Raw genomic sequence first — 24531 nt, forward strand, 5'->3', positions numbered from 1 at the left:
GAACCATACCCCTTGTTAATATGTAGCTGGAGGGCGGGTCTCATGTTGAACCGAGGGCCAAAGAACTTGACCCCCAAACATGTGTTAGAAGATGAAATCTCCACCTCGTTGCCCCTGAAGAAGAAGTGGAGATGAGAAGTCTTGAGCCCATTGAAAACCATAACCTTGGTTTTCCCCAAATTAACTATAAGATGCCGCAAGTCACAAAAAGAGGCAAGGCCATCCAGCTGTCTTTGCAAGCCATCAAGAGAGGAAACCAAAAGAACATCATTTGCGAAGACCAAAATAGAGATCAAGGCCTGGTGGAGGAGACAACCATCACCCGCAAGAGAGTTCTCTTGAAGGAAGCCCTCCAACTCATCAATGTAAATGCCGAACAAGGTAGGGGACAAGGGGCAGCCCTGTTGACCCCGATAGTACTCCTGATTAAGTCAGAAAGCCCACAAGGAGTCCTGAGACAACCAAGAACCCTCTCATACAATCTCATAATAGCAGTCAAAAGAATCTCGGAGATGCCAATGTCCCGAAGCCTCACAAAGAGAGCCGTCCTCGAGACAGAATCAAAGGCTTTGCGGAAATCCACAAAGCAACAATAAACCTTCGAGGAGCGGTGACAAGCCTCCTCAATGATGGCCCGGAGCATCAGGACATGGTCCATGGTCTGATAATCCGACTTGAAACCAGCCTGCCCCTAGCGCGGATGGAATGTTGGTCCAGCTCCCTGGGGAGAAGAGTGTGAAGAACAGTGGCATACAGCTTGGAAAACGTGTGGCCAACAATAATAGTCCTGTAGTTGTTGGGATCCAAGGCCGAACCCACCTTGTGGATTGGATGGATAATGTGGTGTGACCAAGAGGGGGGAAACCCCATACAAACCACCTAATTGAAGAGATCAGCTAACTATGAACTCAGGATGGGGAGGCCATGCTTGAAGAACTTAGCCTAGAATCCCTCTTCGTCTGTTGCTCTGCTACTGTTCATGAGTCTAACCGCTTTAGTGACATTTATGCAAGTGAAAATATGGTAGTGGGGGGGGTGGTGACTTGGATGAGGGGCTGGCCAAGAATATCATAAAGCTCAAAGGTGTGGGAAACCACATGGTTGTGGCCCAGCTCAAGCGGGAGAAGGGAGCGGTGAGAGGAGAGCGCCAAAAGGACTTAGGGGAGTGGATGAGGGAGGCAGGAAGAATTCTCCTACGCTGGGAAATAAAGAGGTGCTTCTTGTGGCAGAGGAAATGGCAGTAAGAAGTCCTCAGCCAGATGGAGGGGTGTTGATGGGTAAAAGCAGAACGCATAATCTGATGGAGGGCCTTGCAATCATCATTGTACCATTTTGTTCATAGGGCAAGTGTTCCTCAACCTGGAGGGGTTGGGCAAGGGGGTAGTGAAGTGGGGGAAGGGCAGCAGAGCAGCATCCCAAAGAGAAGTGGAGAGGCAATCAAACATGGGGGTGGCGCACCCTAAAGAGGAGAAGTGGGAGAGGGGGGGGAGAAGATGTCTGAGGTGGTGGGAGAAGAGGTCAAGTTCCCCATCCTCAAACCGGAACAAGGTACGGGTGGGGAGGCTGGCGGGGGAGACCGAGGAAGGGACGAGGTGGGGAGAGACGGACCGGAGGGAGAGGCTGAGGAGAGCATGATCCACAAAAAGGATAGGGGTGACAAAGAAGTGGCGGATGGAATGGAGGAACGACTGGCTAGAGAGCACATAATCCACCACAACAGCCCCACCACCATGAGGCCTACAAGTGAACTAGTGGGAACCCGGGAAGCAGGTTAACCCATTCAAGATCACAAGATCCAAAGACTCACAGAGCTAAAGGAGAAGCCGACCATATTTAGTGAAGGGTCCGAAGGCGTCATTTGAAGATCTATGAAGCCCCAAGGCAGCCGGATCAATGTCATCAATGCATAAAGAGTCCACAACCGTGTTACTAAGGGGTACCTGAGCAACCTGGGTCCTGGTGTTGAAATCGCCAAGAATGAGAATGTCTTCAGCCACTAAGAACTAAGCAATGCTATCATAAATATCGGTATAATTATCTGTGCAGAACTAAAGATACATAACAAAAGATGTAATGTTTTGTACGCCATGGTTTTAATAGCTTAGACCTATCACCCTCGAGCCAGCATTTCAAATGTCCATGTAGAGAGAGAGAGAGAGAGAGAGAGAGAGAGAGAGAGAGAGAGAGAGAGAGAGTATTCCTCAGTTTCAAAGCAAAAAATATTGCTATGTTTATGAGTTGAATTTTCCCAATCCTATGGGATACTGATCTCAAAGATTAAGCATGGCAGAATAAAAGATTTGAGATTTTCACAGTGCATTTCTTGAGTTATAATTAATTCGGATACAAATGAATTAATTTTTTTAATTACAAAGTTTTGGGGCATCTTTGTATGTGAGTTTTTCTCCAAATGAAAAAGAAAAGATTATTATGTCCTTTCAGTAAAATTAAAGAAATTATTTGTCCCTTTGGTATAGACACATCCTTGAGGCATCAATTATGTAGCTTCTATAAAATTAATAAACACAGGTCAAAATAATATAGAATGAACAAAGCAGAGTAGAACTAAAGATACATAACAAAAGATGTAATGTTCTGTAAGCCATGGTTTTAATTGCTTAGACCTATCACCCTCGAGCCAGAATTTCAAATGTCTGGAGAGAGAGAGAGAGAATTCCTATATTGCTGTCTATGTTGGATTTTCCCAATCCTAAGAGATACTGATCTGAAAGGTTAAGCATGGCAGAATAAAAGATATGAGATTTTCACAGTGCATTTCTTCAGTAATAATTATTGTGGAGACAAATGAATTAATTTTTTTAATTACAATATTTTGGGTCATCTTTGTATGTGAGTTTTTCTCCAAGTGAAAAAATAAAGATTATTATGTCCTTTTGGCAAAAGAAGAAGATTAAAGAAATTATTTGTCCCTTTGGTTAAAACGAAGATATGTTAAAACCAGTGTCATGAGACTCAGACTCGGCAAGCTAATTTTGACTCGGACTCAGACTTGGTGCAGACTCAGCAAATTGAAAACCCAAGAAATTTAGAGATTTTTAAGGATTTGCACCCTTTAATAAATAAACCTTTAAAACATAATAACCTCATCAAGTAGAAGCTACTTTGATAAGTCAATGGCTAAGAGGAGCCTACATTACTTATCCCAACATCATGGCAAGTCATGTACTCACATGTAAGCAATAATGACAGAGTACAATTTTATGATTTTTGAAAGAAAAAAATTACCTATTTGTTTTTCTGCGAATTTATTTTAAAATAAAAAGGAATTTTCACAGAAAGGTTTCTAATTATAAACAATTAAAGTTTGTATTATAATAAATTTTTAGAGTCTTTCCGTACCTACTGGTAATGATATTGGCGTGTCTCAATGGCTGGTGTGTATATTCAAGGAATTTATTATTGAAGTTTTAAGCCTTCAAGACTGCATGTTTCGTTGTCAAGCTCATAAACAGAGAGGAACAGTTAAGTAAAAAGTTAAATGGTTATGTTTTAGTTTTGACCTTAGCTAGGGTACTAAAAGATGGGATTGTTCTATGAGTTGTCTATGCAGGGTATGATTGATACATTTTTGCATTATAAAAATGGCATTTCTTGCTAGCTATGATTTAACTTGTATTCAACAATTCAATGACTGTAGCATACCAACTTTTCCTATAGTAGTCCTTGTATACTGAACAAGTTGTCCAATGTATAAAACAAGATAATCCTTGATTGCGGCTTCGACTGTGAAGATGCAGAGATTCGCAACAAGGGATATACATTTTGTAGATTTTATGATCATGATTAATCATTGGCCTATTACTTGCTTAGACTTATAGTTTGATAAGGGTTTAAGGGCAACACCCCAATGGAGTTAAGGGGCAGTGCCCCTCGCAAAGGTCTAGGGGTAGTGCCCCTCTTTGGGTCTTTGAGCAACACCCCTGGCACATTCCCTGTCATAGTACAGGGCAGGGTTGAAGAAAGAAGCCCCCGCCACTGAGCCCAAATGAAGACCTTCAAAACCACACAAACCTTCATGGCCCACACCATTTTCATATTTTTTGGTAAATCCCAGCTGGGTGTGTCATAAACCAAACAAGCATTGAAAGGCTGTAAGTTTTTCTTAAAAAGTAACTAAAATGGCTGAGTCTGCCTTGCTGGACTTGCCTAGAATCGGCGAGACTGGCAAGTAGTCGGCAGTCGAGGAACATATGCCTCAGGACTCGACGAGTCTAGACAAGTCCTGACAAATCTTGTAACAATAAGACCTTCAGTTAAAAGAGGAACAAAGGGAAAATGTTTCTAACCTTTGGAAAAGCTTTGATAAATAAATGATTATCCACTGAAAAATAGAAAGCAAATACTTCTGAGAGAAAAATAATGCAAACGAATTAATTTTGTCCTTAAGGTGTGCTGGTTTGAAAACCACCTCTTAAGACATTATATAAATAATTTATGTAAGAGTTAGAAATGGCATGGAGATTACTCGAGGTATAAGGTAGTTTGGTGGGTTATGGAAGAGGAGAAGGGCATGTGGAGTGTGTCCAATTTGAGGTACAATGTACACCCAGAATAGTCCTGCCTAAGGCTGTGATGCAGAGGCATCAGTGTGATGCACGTTCAACACTGTGTGAACATATTCTGTGTTTGATCACACAGATTCCTCCTAGAGTATGCCGTAACTAAGAGGGTCTAAATTACTATCTTCCTAGGATGAGGGCAGTCATTTCTAAAAATGTCTCAGATAAGTATTGGTTTTTTGATAGAAGGTAGAGAGGGGGTTTTTTTAGAGGGCCCAACCTTTTAACATCCAATAAAAGCAAGATTCAAACAAAAACAGTTGTGCAACAGAACAGTGACAACACCACTACAGCAAATTTATAGCAAAAACTACACCATATAACATCAGTTTTCAAAGTTGATAATAATAAATATAAAATTCTGATGTTATTTTAATGTTGAATTACATATTTTAAACGTTGATTTATTATTTATACTTTATTCAAATGTTATTTATTTAAAAAGTGTATACCTAAAAATATCATATTGTGTTAGATATATCATTTTTTAACCCAAAATTTTCGCACATTATTATCTTCACAGACCCAGCTCTATGAAACTCAATTATTGTGAATCAAAATGTTTAGGGTTGTATTAGAGCAGATAGAAACAAAGAGTGCACAACCTTTGGCATCATGTCTGGGGAAGCAATTAATCTGTCAAATTCCATAAAGCCTCCCTTAATTTTTTCAATTAAATCTTCTCCTCCAACCACATCAGCTCCTGCATTTTCTGCTTCAAGAACTCTTTCTCCTGAAAATAATACCAAACATATATATAAGATTAAGTAGCAAAAAATAACCAAAATCATTTATTGAATGCTGTAATAGATATGTTTTAAGGCTACATATTAATATAATTTAGTCTTTCCTATTTGAAAGTTGCAAATAAGATTGAACCAATTTACCATACTCTACTCCAGTAATAACAGGCTCTATTTGTTTTGCTTCATAGCATTTACCAAACTTCAGCAAATAAGATAAAATCAATAACTCTAAATTTCTCGGTCAGCGCAGCCATAGTGCAACTGCCTTGCAGAATATGATGTTTCAGTGTCTAAGGCTTGAAGTTTGAATAATTTTAGACTTCTGTCTAGTTCATCCCACCTAGATACTTATTAACGACATACAGAACAATAATGCTTGACGATAATGTAACATGCATGCAAGCTGCACACTATTAATAATCAGGACCCACTAGTCCTTGGACATAAACAAACCGTGTCCAAATGTATGCATCCAGCAACATTCATCAACATAAAGATTTCAGTATTTGGGACTACAACCCAACTCACCTTCACCAACTAGGCCAAAATATCCAAACACTAAAGTAACATGCATGGCAATTGGCATTCATCTAAGCTAACTTCTGTTGTACATTATTCTCCAGAGCAATTGTAAATTACAATTCTGCAGTATATTAGGACAATTTACAGCTCTGGACAATCACCCATGCTATAACTGACGTGCATCAACCATCACACAGACAACTTACAAGTGTTCACTGTTAACCAAGTTAATCGATTATACAAATATTTCCACCAGATGATTCATAGGTAGGAACTACCAAGGGGACTACATATAGCTACATAAAAATGGTATCCAAATCTCAGAATCATGCATTATTCTCTAGAATAATTTATAGGTGTCCACTGTATTAGGGCTATTTACAGCCACATTCCTAAAGGCCCATGTGATAACTCCTGTGAATCAACCACCACAGACACAACTTACAAATGCTAACCAGGCTAATTAATCATGTGTAATTCCACCAGACGATTAGGCAGAAACTGCTACGACAACTGCTACAGCCATATACAAACGGTATCCAGGTCTCAGTATTGTCATGTGACATTTTACAGAAATCAACTATCACATTCACAACATTCAAGCATTACTCAAAAAAAAATTAAAAAATTAATGACTATTATCCTGGGACAAGATTCCCAAGCATCAACTACCAAGGAGAAATCTTGCAAGCACCCACATCGTACTCCACTATTTCAGAAAAGTTACAGTAGGAAACAGCAGAATTCAGCATTATGACTGTCAGCTATCACTGCTCCCACCACCATCATTATGAGAAATCGAGGTCACACAACAGTCCAAACAGCATGTATCTCTATCTCTAGTCAAAACTAGTCCATAGTCAAAAAAGAAATAAATAATCAAATTGCCTCTTGCTTAAGTCAATATGTACCTTGTAGTGGTGCTCAACGAGCAACATTCAAGTAGCAGTCCGATTTCTGAACAAACCACACAGCAAAAGATCCAAATAAATCAGTTGCAATGATGATATCATAAAATCTTCTTTCGTTTTGTTTGAATATTTTATATCTAAAGGTTTCCTCAAGTGGATTGAATATGCAGTTAATGGCTTCTCCTTATAGTAAAGGACTACTCCAGAGCATAACACTTGTTTTGGACCATTTTGAGACACATTTTGTTTTTTATCTCAATCAACTCAAGGAGCACATTACCATTAAAATAGCTGACTATGACTTTGCTAATTCAAACATATGCAAACCCAAGATAATATTGTAGTTTGCCAGCCCATGATTTGTTGGTTCTCTACCAAAAAAGCAGAGTTCATTAATGCCTCCAGTTATGCATGTTATTATTTGTTTTTCTTTACACAGATCCTGCCCTGGAGAGTCTGTAAACATTATCAGTATGATTTGAGTACACATATTAGTCCTAGTCCAGGTAATTCCCAAGTTCTATTATCCTAGATACATGATTCTCGTTAAAAAGACATAATAAAAGAAGAGTGTTACTCTCAGTAGAAAAGTCATGACTCATAATAAACACAAAATAAAACAAAGAGAAATATTAAAACACAACAAAAAAACACTTAGATATTTATTAACCAACCAAACTGCTGCTAATTCTACTGCATCTAGTTCTAAGAGCAATTTCCTGTATGCATGCTCCCAATGACGAGCAATATGATTATATGTTCATGTAGTTCTTGAGCTTGACTATGACAATGGACTATTTTCTCCTTTTCAACAGATAACATAAACCTATGTCATCTGACTGTTGACATATGCCATATGTCATGATTCATAATTTGAATCGTCAATTAACAGGAGTGCTATGTTATTTGTTTGCTAATTTTATGCATATAGCATTGGTATTATAGTTAATTTTGTTTATTCTTTCTATTTTTTTATCATGCTTTTTTACTGAATAACACAAGCCATAGTCTGCTTGAGTTTTCAAAAAAATTATTGACCCACATACTTGAACCCATACTGGCAACTTAGGTTTTTGACCTTGTAGTTGTGGTTTTTATGTTCTAAATACAAAAAGGATTACAAAGGGCAACAACTATAACGCATATAGAAGCCTCTGGAATCAATGAAGATGTTAAGATTTTATAGCTACTATTTGTTTCATGAGTTGGATTGAGTTGCATGCATGTTCCCAACAAAACTCCCATTGACTATATTTAAATCAGTAGACCCACGACATTATTAATATTCTCCCATTTTCATTTCAAAATGATCCATAAGGATCCAAACAACAAATTCACTTCATCAAACAACCAAGCTTCAAGAAGATGTGACCAGAAAACAGTGACCAGATGAGAAAACCATCAGATGCAACAGGGTGATAATTTTGTTTATGTCATAAGAGTTTTGCCCTTACAGAAGAGGTGGTTTTTCCCATTTCAAACATATAGCAGAGTAAAAGTAAAGGAATTGTCTTTTCATTTTCAAAGATATTTGACAATCTCAATGATCTATTTGTGAGATGCATAGTTTCAACTGTAGATATATAAGTGTGAGAAGAGTTAGCAAATTCGCCAGACTGTATGAGAAAGAACTTATTTGGTATATAGGGAAGCAAGTGTTACAATAAGATGAGTATTGTGTGTGCTCTATCAAGAGCTCTCTGTAACTACTTTTGGCCAAAGAAGAAGAGGAAGCTAATCATTTGTTTCTTCCATCTGGTTTTTGACACAAACCACTAGAGGGTCAAATGAACAATAGGCTAAATTGCTAATAATTGCCCAGAGTTACACAATGAAATCACAAGAACAATGAAGATTTATACATCCTATTGGCCACTCCAAAATGTTAGTTTTTGGTAATCAGATTAGCAGAAATTAGCAGAAAATAAGAATGCAAGGTAAAGTAAGCACATAACAGCATAACACACAAGAACACAGCAGTACCCTGGGAAAACCTCCCTCTTGGAGGTGAAAAACCCAGCAAGAATAACTCAGATCTGATTACTAATAAGCGCAGAACCAGATTACAATTTAATCCTTCTAGGGCACACATCAACTATAGCAAAACTTATCTGAATCTGGAAGACAGAGTGTATATGCAGGTCACTGTCAATCTGAGACAGAATTCGGCAGCCTTGACATACTTCACAAGCCCTTGAACAAGCTCGGCAGCCTAGGATGGTATTCGCTCAACCTTGAGGATGATCGCCCAGCTTGAGAACTCCAATTCGCTGCCTTAGACGGTTTTGCCAGTGCAGATATAATTCGCTTGTATATGCAACAGTTCGCTGATCTTGATTGTACTTCGCTGATCACAGAAGTAGTTCACTGATAGGATATATTCGCTAAGTGAGAGATGTGTATGAATAATGATTGATGCCTTGTATTTATAGGCGACTTAGCCCTTTAACTTTCCCAAAGTCGGCTTGCAAGAATATTATGCCAAGAGTTTTACACATTACAATTATATAGGTCAAGATCTAATTACAAGCTACATATTTGATAGGTCTTGCCCCATAAGTTGAACGCCCAAATAGGGCCTGCCCTATCATTATAAGTTACAATGGAGCCCAGCCCAATTACATGAATAACTTAAACTAGAATTCGATTCTAGCTACATATTTCAACACAAAATTATATGGAAGCCAAACAACCTACACTGCCTAGACAAGAATATTCAGCTTACTCGCAGAGAGACTTTGTGGTACAATCTAATCCATTTTACCAACACAGCCTGAGAATCAATTTGTTCTAGACCTCAACTCCAGCTCTCGACTGTTGTACACTCTCTCTTCTTCAGCCATGAAAACTAGTTGCAGTTGATTCTTGGTCTTGTTATAATATGCAGATAATAGAAAAGGCAATCTTGTTGCACCATTTGTCTTGTAAACAAAACTTCAAGAAACTTGATGCTTCTGCTTCCAGCCAACTGTCGACTTCTCTCTCTCTCTATTCAATCATACACTCCCCCTCTCTCTCTATTCAATCATACACTTCCCTCTCTAGTTGATCATACACTTTATTCTCTCTCTAGCTAACAGTGTATTTCACTACCTCCATCTGACCATATACTTCACTCTTCAGCAAGTTGTATGCTTGACTCTTCAGTTCCACAAGGGTTGTTTGTCAACACTTATGCCAAAGTCTACTTCAACCTGTGTACCTATATGTGGCACCAATGCACAACCAAAGGTCTTCACTGTAACACTGTAAATTACTCTAACTCCCAAACCACAGCTAAACGGAAGGGAACTGATTGATCTCTACGATGCTCTTGCATTAGACATCTTAGAAAAAATGTTTGTGAGCCTGGCCCTCACAAAATGGATTGCAAGGACAATTGATTTGACCACCCAAGATGACCTTCAACTCCAGTGATCCATAAATCTTCTTCTAGCTCCTTAGCCTTCCTATGAATGAGATTTTTTTAGCACTCCCTTTGTCGAGTTTTGTTTACAAAGCACTCATCAAAGATCTATACTAATTTGTCATGTTGCTTAGCCAATATCTACCTTTTCCAATCAATTTTCTCTTGCGGCAATACTTATCCTTTAGTCTTATAATTTTGAAAAGCAAAAGGATAAAGATCAAACACATTGAATGTTGGGGAGATATCCAACCCTTTTGGCAACTCAATTTCATATGCATTTTCGGAAATTTGAGCAAAAAGCTGCATTGGCCAATCTTCTTGGGTTTCAATTTATTATATGTTTCCTCAGGGAAATATCCTTTCCCTTGAGTGCACCATGACTAACTCTTATTTTGAGTAACTCTTCATCCTTTGACACTCTTTTGTTTGTGCTTGTATTAGGCATTGGTTCTTGATTTTCACATGCATAGCCCACACATATTGCGAGAAGCCTTACACCTTCAATGGATTAGTAGCTTTCCTCAAAATATCTCCTATACAATCTAAAATAGCAACTTTCCAGTATACCTGTTTATTAAGTTGTACACACACAATTTTTGTTGCCCATACATAGTCTCATTGTGTGGACTTATCTCCCACCAAACATCTCAATAAGCTGTTAAGGGATACATTGAACTATAGTTCAAATGCATCCACAACTTCTTCCATAGTATTTGCCAAAATTGGCTAGGAGATTCATATATCTAAGGTAATACTCTAAACCATCTCATGCCACCACACCACCTCATTGAAGAACAAATTCATCACCTTAAACACATCACTTGTTTGCCTTCTACGAATGAAATGCATTATTTTTAAAACCTTATTAACAAACACAAAAATTGAGTCATTACCTCTTTGCATTCATAACAATCCAAGGGTAGTTTATGGAGAAGCTCTCCCAAGGTCTATCTAGCATGGAAAGTGATTTGTACAACCCAGTGTTTTGTGCCACTCCCAAAGTATTCTGGTACATTCATTGTCTCTCCACAAACATACGCACATCTTTGTACTAATCAAGCTAACAATACCTCCTTTCCAGCATGGCCTATGTCTTAATAACACTAAAGTGGCCTCCTAATCTGCCAGTATACAACTCTTTAATTAAGTTCTCCCTCATTGAAATAAGCAGAATACATAATGGCTATCTTAGGAAAACTACCCCTCCTATGTGAAGTAACTTGCAAATGGGCCTTTGTCTCCAGCCCATGGCTCCATCTGACCTTCCATGTTTCTGCAAAATTTCGATCTACCACATACAAATCCTTCCTTTCCTCCATGCCCACTAACTCTATAGTCATCATGGATAACTAAACAAGCCTCCTACTTAAGGCATCCATGACTTGATTTGACTTGCCAAAGATATGCTTCAACAGAAAGGAATAACCCTACAAGTAGTCTACCCTTCTCACGTGCATCTAGTTTAGCACCACTTGCCTATTGATGTACCACAAAGGTCAATTATCTATGTATAGTACAAGCTCCTTAAGCAATAGATAATGCCTTCACTTCCAAAAAGCTTGAACAATGGCTTCAAATTCTTGGTCATACACTAAATACATCCTAGTACTATTCAACTTCTTGCTGAAGAATGTGATTGGCCTTCCTTCTCAACTCGAAACTTGTCATGTTCCCCTTCCGAATAAGGTGGAAAAAGAAATATTAAAATATTGTAAATATTATAGGTAGCCAAAAGATATAAAAAATAATAACAAATGAAATTTAAAAAAACAAAACAAAAAGAAGTTGACAGCTTGTCATCTCTGATATAATACCAATATATTGGGCCAAAAGGTGCCCGCCAACCTATCATAGCTTGTCATATCTAACATAATTCTAAAATATTGAGCCAAAAGGTGGCTGCCAATCTGTCATAGCCTGTAATATCTGACAAAATACTAAAATATTGGCCAAAAGGTGGCCACCAACCTGTCATATCTGATATAATAATAAAAAATATGGGGTAGAAAGGATGTGGCACCCTAGGATGTAGGAGTCTATTTGAACAAGTGGAGACTGACAGAAGCATTCATTCAGTTCACAATTCTTCAAATTCTCGTTTTGAATACTTGTTCAATCCAAAGGACAAAAGCCCAAAGGATTGTTGAAGATTCAAGGACAAAAAGCCTTGAACATCTCAAATAGTAGTCAGGGATGTAAACCATTCAATTTCTGTAGATGTTCTACCTCTAGAATTGCTCAGAACTTCAAGAATTTCAACAAACAGTACAACCATAAAAATTAGCATCATTCCAATTGCAGCACAACAAATTCACAGAATTTGCAGCCTGCAGGGATACAGTCTACAGCAGCAGACCGCCCAGTTCACTCCATTAGTCTAAAGCAATAATGTCCAATAAGAGGTTTTCAGTTTATCAATGTGTTTGTGGTAAATATTAGCCTCAGTTTGTATCAAAAAACATTTATTACTAGCTGTTCTTGTAAGTTGTTATAGTTGTACTATACAGGAATCCGCAGTTTATTGTGTTCCTAAACTAGATTATTTAATAACTTACAAATTTTGGCCTGATCTTCCCTTAATATGTTCATATTTTATTCAGATCTGATCTAAAATTGGCTGCATAATTTCTAGTTGGATCCTAAACTGTATTTATCGTTGGTTGCTTGCAAAACCCTTGTTGGTGTAATAATAAGATTATGCTGTTGGGTTTATGCTTTTCCTAAATATTCAGTCATAATTATCAGCAAGGCATATTACAGAACTGCATAAATTGTGGTTCCAAAGGCATCACAGTCAACTTGAAAAACCTTGCCAAAATCCATGAGCACCAACACAAAATCCTCAATCACCTTTTTCAAGAATTCAAACGTCTTGGTTGTGGCAATAGTCCAGTCAAACCTACTATTCAGCATACAACAAGTTAATGGCACAAAAATAACAAAAAAGTTCTTATGAATTTCCAATAATAGTTTGCCAACCCATTGAAACTTTTGACTTTTGTGGCTCTAGGGTATCAACCACTCATATATTGTTCGCATCTCTATGCCCGTCCTCAACCTGTCTTGAGATATGAAAATCTCTACGATAGTCCCTCTACATTATATTACATTTCTTCAAGTTTATATACAACTCCTTCAACTATGTGAAAATCCCCACTGCAAATATGCAAAGACATTTTGGGTCGTTCAATAAAAGAGTACCCCTACAATCTAAATAGCAGAAGCCCAAAAGGAGAGCATTTCACACCACCAAAGCCACAAGATAACATGAATGCATCTCTGGGCAGCTACCAAATCAAAGAGGGAGAGGTTGAAATTAGATACAATACGACTCCAAAGGTTATCCCATTATACAACATCGGCAATGTGATGAATGGGGACATTTTACAAAAATGCCATAGAAACCAAAAACAAAATGGGGTTACTATGCAAATGTTGTGGACTCGGAGACCATGAAAGCGCTAGACGTCCAAATAAAATGGCTGTTTAGTCCCTACGATGAGGTTGGTAAACTCACGGATAAATAGAAATATTCCACACGTACCAACAACGTCATGTAACAAGAACACTCATGTATATTAAAGCATAGATAACAATTACAGGAACAGATATGGCAGAATTATGGTATCTTTATTGCATTCCAAATATGTCAGTACAATGCTAACTTGTCAAAGTTCTATCCACACACTATATAGACCCGACGGCTGGCCAGGCTGCCAACCGTCACAACCTGCCAACTACCAACCACCCCACGGGAACCTCTCGGCAACCCATACATAACAAAACATAAACACCCCAAACAACTATAAACTAACATGTGTTATTAGCCCCTCCCCCCCAAAAAGTAGTCGTCTTCCAGACGACTAGAACAAACAGGAGCTAGAACGACAAAACAAAAGATACTAAGACTTATGAGAGGGACGAGGCATCCCTGTCGTGGCCGAAGAAGAAGGTTGTCGTCCTGTGTGGAGCTGGAGGTTCTTCTCAGCAGTCAGTTGTCGCTCGAGTGCCTTCTTGACCATGTGTGCAGCCTCCAATAATTTCTTGTCCTTTTGCTCCACCTGCAAAGTCAGGTCAGCCACCTTTGCTACAAGTGCCTTCAACTCCGCCTCCTGCCTATTGTAACGTGCGTCATAAGTGGCCACCTTCGCCTCCAACTCAACCCTCAAGTTCTTCTCCACTATGGCCAACTGCTCACACTGTTCCACCTCTTTCTCCAATTTCTTGACGTACATCTGTTGTGTCTGTCGCTCCATCTTACTTTGTCTCATATGCAAGTAGACAGCTTGGAACAACCCCTCCCTACTACGCAAGGTGACTCCCAAGGTGCCAACTCCCTCCACCAGTCACATGTGCTTCCACTCCTACACCATCTCCGGAATACCACTATCGGGCCACCCCCGCTGCTCAAAGTGGCTTGCAAACTCCTCCTCACACCCCAAAGCCATGAAGTGCAATAGCTTCTCAGCGTCAGCTGAGTTGCCGCCATCTATCTGTCCAATCAACTGTGCCATACCTCGGGCTATGTCCGATATCCCCTGTAACTCCCCAAGGAACCGCTGGAGGGAGCCTGCTGGATCTCTAGGGTCTAGCGGTGTAATATGGAGCCCTACCAATGGTCCTCCAGACCTGCTATCCTCTACATCAATGATTTTCTGATCATGTCCACTTCCCCCGGTCTCCCTGTCCTGCTCCTCTGTAGACATCATCTCGTCCTGAACCTGATCTATGATAGGAGCAGCCCTATGTTGTGTCTCGGCCATGTCGTGGGGTGAAGGGGAAGTGGGGAGGTGAGGTGCAAGTGCAAACTACCCAAGCCACCCGTCCAAGGATGCATCTATATCATCGTCAACCAGTGTGCCCAACACCGCCAACTCCTCCTGGCCATCCCCTCCTTTCGTCTCTGCCATCAGTACGTCCACGGACTCCTTCCCTCCTAGGGATGCCGTACTGTCCTCAACCGCTATAGTCACCTCCTTCATACTAGTACATGTCATACTAATACATGCCTCCTGTACAGTTACCTCCTATACGGCCACCTCCTGACTCTCATTACTCCGCACGGTGTCCGCTTCCCTTGCATGTTGCACGTCCCCCCTTGCCACCGTATGGTCCACCACTACTGTGCCGCCTAAGTCTCCACTCGTACGGTTTGTTGATCTTCTAGTACGGTCTGCTGTTGTTGGTACGGCTTGTGGTTCTAGTACGGCCAAGCCTATTTGCAGCAACGACACTCGCCTTTGTGCTAGAGGCGCCCCTTCGTCAACTTTCCTGAACAGTACTCCTACTGGTCTCACGTCGCCTACTGGGCTAGCCACTATGAGTGCTTCCTTAGGTACTAGGTGCGCGGAAGGAGGTAATTTGGGGGGTGTAAATTTCACCCGAGTGCTTCTCCACCGTGCTCGCAACCCTCCATGCTCTGGCTGCTCTTCTTCCTCCTCCCCTTCCTATTGTTGTGACTCCGCTTCTTCTTCCTCTCTGGCATTGTGTGGTGCCATGCGGAATCCTTCATCTCCACTTTCTTCTTCCTTCGTTTCCTCTACTTCCTCATCTGAGTCTTCCATGCTACTATTTTCTTCCACCTCTACTGCTACGTCCAACTTCCCCCTCTTCACTGGCTGTATGGCATCTCCAAGGGTGTCCAGGTGAACATAATAGTACATTGAGGGTTTGTTGGGTTCCACCCTACCGCGTGGCTCAAAAGTACCCCACATCTCTGAAGGTACCTGTGTTCGTACTACATCCAGAAACAGACTAATGGCATGGTGGCACATATAGAATGTTTTATGCTCTAGGTTGAGGAAATCATGAATACTCTCAGATAAGAGCTGCACCCAGTTATAAACCTTACCACACTTGATGCCATTCATTAGTCCTATCATCCAGATGGCTATGTCAGATTCTCGGCTGGCCCCTGTGAGTCGGCTTTTCACCAAGTCCATCAACATCCTCCACTCCCCAGGTGCAATGAAAGCACGCTTCAGACCTCTACTATTATTTGCAGACCGGACACTCTTCCATTGTTCTTCCATCAAATCATCCCTACACACCAAGTCCAGCAACCATTTCTTTTTCTCCCTGGTGAGCTTCTTGGCCTATTTTGCTGCAGATGCTCCCTTATCGAGTATACCAAATACCCTCTTGAAGTCCTCAGCTTTGAGGGAAACCCTTACTATGCAGCCCTGAAACTGAATAATGGAGACTCTCTCGTGGCAGTTGTATCCGGACACCATAGTACGAAGCACGGGTTCGAAATCCTTAATACTGAATGTCGGCATCTAGATAGCGTGATCCACCTGTGCTTTCTAAAGAGAATCTTTTATCACATGGTCTGAAGGGTTTTCCTCCCACCAAGTACAGCATTCACTACCGGTCACACCCTCAAAAGCCACATTTTCTGCAGTGATTCCTTTCGGGTCCTTCTGTACTTTTGGCCTGATCTTCACCTTCTTGCTGCTGTTGCCAGGCTCCGTAGCTGTCGTGGTGGCACTATGGTTGCCGTACTGATTTTTCCCTTTGTCATTTCCTACTCCCTAGCCGTTATTATAACGGTCTGAATTTGTTGTGCAACTGGGGTCCCCCCAGCTAGTACGGACCATCGTACCAAATTCCCTACCAAGCCTACTGTAATGCCTGTACGTGGTACTTCCAGTTCGTACGACTCCTTCAACTTGTACGAACTCTACCCACAGTTTCGTACTGATGGCTCGAATTCCTACACAAATGCCTTCGATTATTTTCTGCAACTGCTCCCTGCATGTACGGATGCCACTGTTGAAAGGATTGTACAGTTGTTGTTCGTACGGTATGGCCTCTTCTCAGGCTGGTATCCATACGCGATCGTACGGATTGCTTTTCTTCCTGTCGCGCGGTGTTGGAGCAACTATTCCACCGTATAGTATGGCCCTCACAAGTTCGTACGTGTACGACGTACGAACTCCCTGGCTTGATGGTCGTACACCATACGAATTATACTGTTGCACTTCGCGCACGACTCCTATCCAGTTCGTAAATGTCGTTCGTACGGGTGAGTTAGTTCCTCCTGCTCGTGATACTCATACGAACACGTATGGTTGGTCCTACTCGCCCCGTGTACCCTCCAAATTGATCCGCACAATCTATGCTCGGGCTACTCTACAATGTACGAATCCGTACGATCCTGTACTTCTGTTGATTGTAACTAGGTTTATATGGGTTCGGATTGCCTTAAGGCAACATCCGAACCCCATTTAGGACCAAGTCCTATCCTAGGGTAACGTGAACCTATCTTATGCACAAACAAATACCACGCTATACTCACCATTTAATATTAGCGCCAAAACCCAAGGAGGCCGACTTGCATGTCAAGGAATAAAAGATGTATATATAAATAAGTGACAAATTGCAAGTTAAGACACATTCATTCATTCTTCACCTATGCGAATGAAAACAGCTCTGCTTATCAAGTGCGAATCTAACAAGGAAGAAGGCGAACTAATTCAGACTTATGCGAATTGGTGCAAGATAACCTAGGTGATGTTGTGCATCTTGAAGAACATGAAAGAGCAGATCTGTTGCACAGATCAGATCTGATACAAAGGAGCTAAGTATTGTAATTGTGCATTTTAAGACGAGAATATATAATCTGACCTGTGGGTCTTTCATGCTGGGTTTTTCCTCATTAGAGGTTTTCCTAGGGTATGCCTGTTGTCTACTTTTTTTTTATTTCTGATTTATTTTGACTAATTAAATACTGCAAATCTGATTACAATCTAGGGCATATTTAATTTCTGTTGGTCTATTAAAATACTGTGAATCTGATTACAAACTAGGGCATAGTTAATTATCTAAGTCTGATTAACATACCTAAGGTCTAAAATCTACATGGTATCAGAGCTAAGGTGTCATTAACTTCTGATTTTAGCAAATCAATTGTTGCATATAGCTGTTGGTTGTTTTCAGATTAAAGATGTCAGGTTTGAAGGCTGAAGATAGGCTTGAGGGAGCCATTGACTTTGCTGCTTGGAAAGTTCGTATTCTGTTGATCCTTGAAGAAAATGACCTACTGAAATTTGTAGAAGAAGAAAGGCTGTCTCCTCCAGAAGATGCTGAAGAGCTGAAACAGTTCAAGAAAGATTCCCTCAAGGCTAGAAGGATCATAATTGAGTCTGTCAAGAATCATCTTGTCACTGTCATATCAAAGTTAACATCTGCCAGAGAAATGATCAAACACTTGGAAGGGATCTACGAAGTCAACAATCTCAACAGGGCTCTTGCCCTAAGACAACAACTTCTACACATGAAAATGAAAGAAGAAGACTCAATCATAGCCTACTTCATGAAGATCAATGAACTAAAGGATAAGCTAAGCACTCTTGATTGCCAAATCTCAGATAAAGACCTTGTTATGATTGCATTAAATGGTCTACCTGATGAATGGGAACCATTCATTCGTAGCATTGGTGGAAGAGCCGATCGTCCCAACTTTGAGCATCTTCAATCTGATTGCATCGAAGAGGAATCTCGAATTGAGGTAAGAGGAAAACACAAGAACACTCTCAAAGATAATCATGTTCTCTTATCTAAATCTAGGAAAGGTGGTCATTGGAAGAAAGAAAAGAGGAGCAAAGATTTTAGATCCTCCTCCTATGATCCAAGGAAAAAGTCCAGAGATTCCTCTCACATTCGTTGCTTCAGATGTGACAAGTATGGTCACTATGCCAGAGATTGTCAGAATGACCCAAAGGAAAGGGAAGCTAACTTAAATGAAGTTGCCGAACAAAGTGAAGACTACCTTCTTATCTCTGCTCTTTCCAGCAATGTTCCTACGGACAGCAATACGTGGATACTTGACAGTGGTGCCTCCAGGCACATCTCAGGATTTCGTGAGCATCTCTCAGATCTGATTGAAAAAGACACCAATCTTCATGTAGTAATCGGTGATGATGCTCGATACTCGATAGAAGGTTCTGGCACTACCTCTTTAAAACTAGATTCTGGTATTTCCTTACAACTCTGTGATATTCTATTTGTACCTGGTATTAAAAGAAATCTCATTTCCATTTCGGCTTTAGAAGATAAGGGTTTGCAAATAGCATTTTCTGAAGGGAAAGTACTAGCTTGGTCTAAAAAATCTAACTTCAAATCTGCTCGTATTATTGGAAATAGATGTGATAGTTTATATAAGCTTGCAGCTAATCCAATTCAAGCTCTCATTCATGAGACCCCTGAATCATGCGAGCTATGGCATAGAAGATTGGGTCATCTTCACTTTCAAGCTCTTCCCACTCTCGGTAAAATGGTCAAAGGTATGCCTAAATTCAGTTTATCTCATGATGATGCTTGTAAAGGTTGTGCAATGGGTAAGAATGTAAAGAATCCCTTTCATAAAAGCGATAGTAGGGCTAAAGAAAGGTTAGAGCTTATTCATTCAAATTTATGTGGTCCTATGTTAATAGCATCTCCTAGCGGTTTCCTATATTATGTTATCTTCATAGATGATTTCTCTAGGAAAACATGGATCTATTTTCTTAAAACTAAAGAGTCTGAAGAAGTCCTAAACAAATTTAAAGAATTCAAAGCCTTAGTTGAAAATACTACAGGAAATCGAATTAAATGTTTGAGGTCTGACAATGGAGGTGAATACACCTCAGGTAGCTTCTATGACTTTTGTGTTAAAGCAGGAATTAAGAGGGAGTTCTGTGTTCCCTACAACCCTCAACAAAATGGAGTTGCTGAAAGAAAGAACAGGACCATTGTTGAAGCTGCAAGAGCCATGATACATGATCAGGACTTGCAACCTTTTCTATGGGCAGAAGCATCCAAAACCGCAGTTTATATTCAGAATAGATGTCCTCATCGAGTCCTAAAGGATGTGACACCTGAAGAAGCCTTTTCAGGAATCAAACCAGACATTAGTCACCTAAGGATATTCGGAAGCCCTGTGTATGCTCATGTGCCTAAAGAAAAACGAACCAAGCTGGATCCATCGAGAAAGAAAGGCATCCTAGTAGGATACAACGAATCTTCCAAAGCCTTCAGGATCTACATTTCAGGTCAAAGGTATGTTGAGGTAAGTAGAGATGTAACTTTTGAAGAAGATATTGCTTTCAAAAGATCTAAAGGTTCGTTAATCAACAATGATGATATGGTGATGGAAAAACAAGATTCAATTGTTGATGCTAACCCTGAGTTACAGGAGGAGTCAACTGATCTTCCAGATCAGGAAGTTCAGAATGACTCATCAGAACCCATGCAATCTACCGATATACCTCAGGATATTGTGATCTACAAGAAGAGACCACTTTGGGTTAGAAATATGATTCAAGATGCTGAAGGGTTTGCTGCTCCCAGAGGAACCTTCAGAAATAGCAAGAGTTCCCAAAATCACGCCAACCACATTTCTGTGATGTGCAATATAATTGAGTCTGAACCCCACAATATCGGTGAAGCTATGTCCCATCATGCTTGGAAATTAGCCATGGATGAAGGGTATGGGTCTATCATCAAGAATGATGTCTGGGACATTGTACCCAGACCCAAAGGTAAGTCTGTCGTTTCCTCTAAATGGTTGTTTAAAATTAAACATAATGCTGATGGTAGTATTGAAAAATATAAAGCTAGGTTTGTAGCACATGGTTTTTCTCAAAAGGAATGAATATACTATGAAGAAACCTTTGCTCCTGTTGCTAGATATACCTCTATTAGGTCTATAATAGCTATTGCTGTAGCCAAAGGTTGGGAGTTGCATCAAATGGACGTTAAGACAGCCTTCCTTAATGGTGTCATTGAGGAGGAAGTCTATATTGAGCAACCAAAAGGCTATGTAATCCATAAAAGAGATTCTCATGTTTGCAGGTTGAAGAAAGCTTTATATGGGCTCAAACAGGCTCCTTGCGCTTGGTATGAAAGAATTGATAAGTACTTACTAAGTTTAGGGTTTTCCAAGAATGATGTTGATGCTAACATTTACTTGAAAGTTTATAATGATGAGATGCTTATTTTAGTTTTGTATGTAGATGATTTATTTCTCACGGGTGAAAATAAATTAATCATAAGATGTAAAAAGGAATTAGCCTCAGAATTTGAAATGAAGGATTTAGGGCTAATGCACTACTTCCTAGGGTTAGAAGTATGGCAAAGAGCTAATGAAATCTTTCTAAGTCAGGGAAAATACACTATTGATATTTTGAAAAGATTTAGAATGATAGATTGTAAACCTATGCGTACTCCTATGGAATCTAACTTAAAGAAGTTAAGTGTTTTTGCAGCTAACTCAGATTTTGCAGATCCCTCTGAGTACAGGCAGTTGATTGGCTCCCTGATGTACCTAGTCAATACTAGGCCAGATATCTGTTATGCTGTGAATGCTCTCAGTCAGTTCATGAGCTCACCTAAACATGTTCACCTGGTTGCTGCCAAGCACATTCTAAGATACGTACGTGGCACGATTGGTTATGGGCTGAAGTATTCACTTAATACCCCAATCCTCTTGAAAGGCTACTCAAATTCAGATTAGGCAGGAAGTGTCAAGGACAGGAAAAGCACTTCAGGCATCTGCTTCAACTTGGGCTCCGCAGTGATCTCTTGGGCATGCAGAAAGCAATCTTCGGTAGCATTAAGCACTGCAGAAGCTGAGTATATTGCCGCATCTGTTGCATCCAGAGAAGCAGTGTGGCTTCGTAAGCTCCTTGTTGGATTATTTGGTCAAGTCAATGATCCTACCACCATTCATTGTGATAATCAAAGCTGTATAAAGATGTCAGTAAATCCTGTATTTCATGATCGGTCCAAGCATGTGGAAACACACTATTATTACATTCGAGATATGGTGTAGAGAGGTGCCATTCATCTAAAGTACATTAGCACAAATGAACAGATTGTTGACATCCTCACCAAACCTTTATCCAGAGTGAAGTTCGAGTACTTCAGAGATAGACTTGGTGTCATGGAAAACGGAACCCTGATTGAGAGGGAGCTTCAATCTCAGTGACTATTGGTAGCACTTTGAGTCATTCTTTGCTTGTGTGAAAGAATGAATTACATCCAATCTATGCTTGTGTGCTAGATGGATAATTGTAATAATGTAAAGACCCACTAGTGTATTACACTTTCTATGCTTGTGTGCTAGAACCATCCTATGCTTGTGTGCTAGATGGAACTTAAAGGTTCAGATTATGTATTCTCCTCCTCCCTAGTTAAGAGGGAGTGTTGATTGCAACTAGGTTTATATGGGTTCGAATTGCCTTAAGGCAACATCCGAACCCCATTTAGGACCGGGTCCTATCCTAGGGTAACGTGACCCTATCTTATGCATAAATAAATACCACGCTATACTCACCATTTAATATTAGCGCCAAAACCCAAGGAGGCTGACTTGCATGTCAAGGAATAAAAGATGTATATATAAATAAGTGACAAATTGCAAGTTAAGGCACATTCATTCATTCTTCACCTATGCGAATGAAAATAGCTCTGCTTATCAAGTGTGAATCTAACAAGGAAGAAGGCGAACTAATTCAGACTTATGCGAATTGGTGCAAGATAACCTAGGTGATGTTGTGCATCTTGAAGAACATGAAAGAGCAGATCTGTTGCACAGATCAGATCTGATACAAAGGAGCTAAGTATTGTAATTGTGCATTTTAAGAGGAGAATATATAATCTGACCTGTGGGTCTTTCATGCTGGGTTTTTCCTCATTAGAGGTTTTCCCAGGGTATGACTATTGTCTACTGTTTTTTTATTTCTGATTTATGTTGACTAATTAAATACTGCAAATCTGATTACAATCTAGGGCATATTTAATTTCTGTTGGTCTATTAAAATACTGTGAATCTGATTACAAACTAGGGCATAGTTAATTATCTAAGTCTGATTAACATACCTAAGGTCTAAAATCTACAACTTCGACTACTCTCTTCACTCGATTTTCTTCCTCTGCAAATTCCGCTTCCACCACTTCGATTCCTCTTGTGTGATGTGTAAAAATGGGCTCTTTGGGGATTTTTATAACCACTTGCACTTTCAAAGGTTAGGGTTAGGCATAAATATTTTATTAACTTTTTATAAAATAATCTCCTTATTATTAAATGTATTTTTCCTTTATTTACTTCCATAACTTTTACCTTATATTTTAATTTTTTAATACTTGCTACCCCTATCCTTTTTATTTTTTCCATGTGCTTTTCTTTTTCAATTTTTATTACCCCCTTCCTTAAAAAACTTTTTAAAATCTTCACTCTACAATGTTTTTTCAATTCAATTTTTTGTACCTTCAACTTACTAAGATATCTTGGGGCCCGTTTTTGTCGTTTTGCTCTCCCTTTTTGATCTTCAAGATAACTTATCTCCTCTTTGGACACTTCTCCATAACATTTTTGCTCCCTTAGCTTCCTCTTCGACGTACAGATACTTGATTTTTTCTTCACTTTTCCCTTGCCATTCATTCCGATTTTCTTCCATCTTTTATTGGGTCCTTGGTCGGCATCCTTGTCCTCTATGTTCCTTTTTACTCTTGAAGGATCGTCCTAAGGCCTTAACTCAATCTCCAAATCATGCAACCACATACATACGTACGGCATCCTCCTGTAACATTCTTTTGCACAACACGTCCCCACGTACTCCAGATCCCATATCTTATCCACCAATGGAGCGGGTCCCACTCCCTTGTACCGCCCATCGACGTACCGGGCTCTGTACTATTGGTACCACAATACCCTTTCTCCATTCACCTTCGGGGGTCCTACGGAGTTAGGTATCACCCGGTACAATGAGTTTGGTCCGGCCTCCAGTTCTCCTGGTTGGGAGGCTATGATGAACAAGTCTTCGGTTTTCAGCACCATCTTCAAACAGGGACCTAATGTCGCCCCATATTCCTCTAGGTCAATTTCATCCTCCAGGTCTGCAAGTTCCCCTTCCTTATTTGCATTTTCGTTCTTCCTCTTGGCTTCATCTTCATCATCGATATCATATGCTTCATACCCCTCTCAAAGACCTTCATATGGAGCCCTCTTCCTCCAATGACTTGAAATTCGTACCCACACAGTCGGGTTCCCATCGTATGCATTTGTCAGGTGTTTATGGATCCTCGGAACCGCAACACCTTCCACCCGCTTCGGCACAAGTCGATCTTCCATAAATGTGAACGGTTTGGCCCAATCTTCATCCCAGCGATAAGGCTCTGCTTTCACCATAGAGTCCTCGTCCTTGCCTAGATTGACTTTTTTCACATTGGTTTCTTCGTACTTGATGGTTTTATCCAATTCAAAACGATGGGCCGGTGTGTCATCCACCTGTGCCACCCCTTCCTGATACCTACCATACTCTAGAGGGAATGACAACTATTCCGTGCTGCCACTTGATTCCCCAATCTCGCATATCTAC

General features: G+C 40.1%; 1 protein-coding gene across 2 annotated transcripts in view; it reads right to left on the reverse strand.

Moving 5' to 3' along the window:
- The window catches only part of LOC131031558 (uncharacterized), a 90951-nt gene that overhangs the window by 21584 nt on the left and 44836 nt on the right, over positions 1-24531 (reverse strand). For both annotated transcript variants that reach the window (XM_057962705.2, XM_057962704.2), the window contains one exon: positions 5186-5313. In XM_057962705.2, the coding sequence (XP_057818688.2) occupies positions 5186-5313 (128 nt within the window). The remainder of the gene's footprint in view (positions 1-5185; positions 5314-24531) is intronic.

Source organism: Cryptomeria japonica, chromosome 8 (assembly GCF_030272615.1).
Source record: "Cryptomeria japonica chromosome 8, Sugi_1.0, whole genome shotgun sequence".
NCBI classification, from domain to species: domain Eukaryota; kingdom Viridiplantae; phylum Streptophyta; class Pinopsida; order Cupressales; family Cupressaceae; genus Cryptomeria; species Cryptomeria japonica.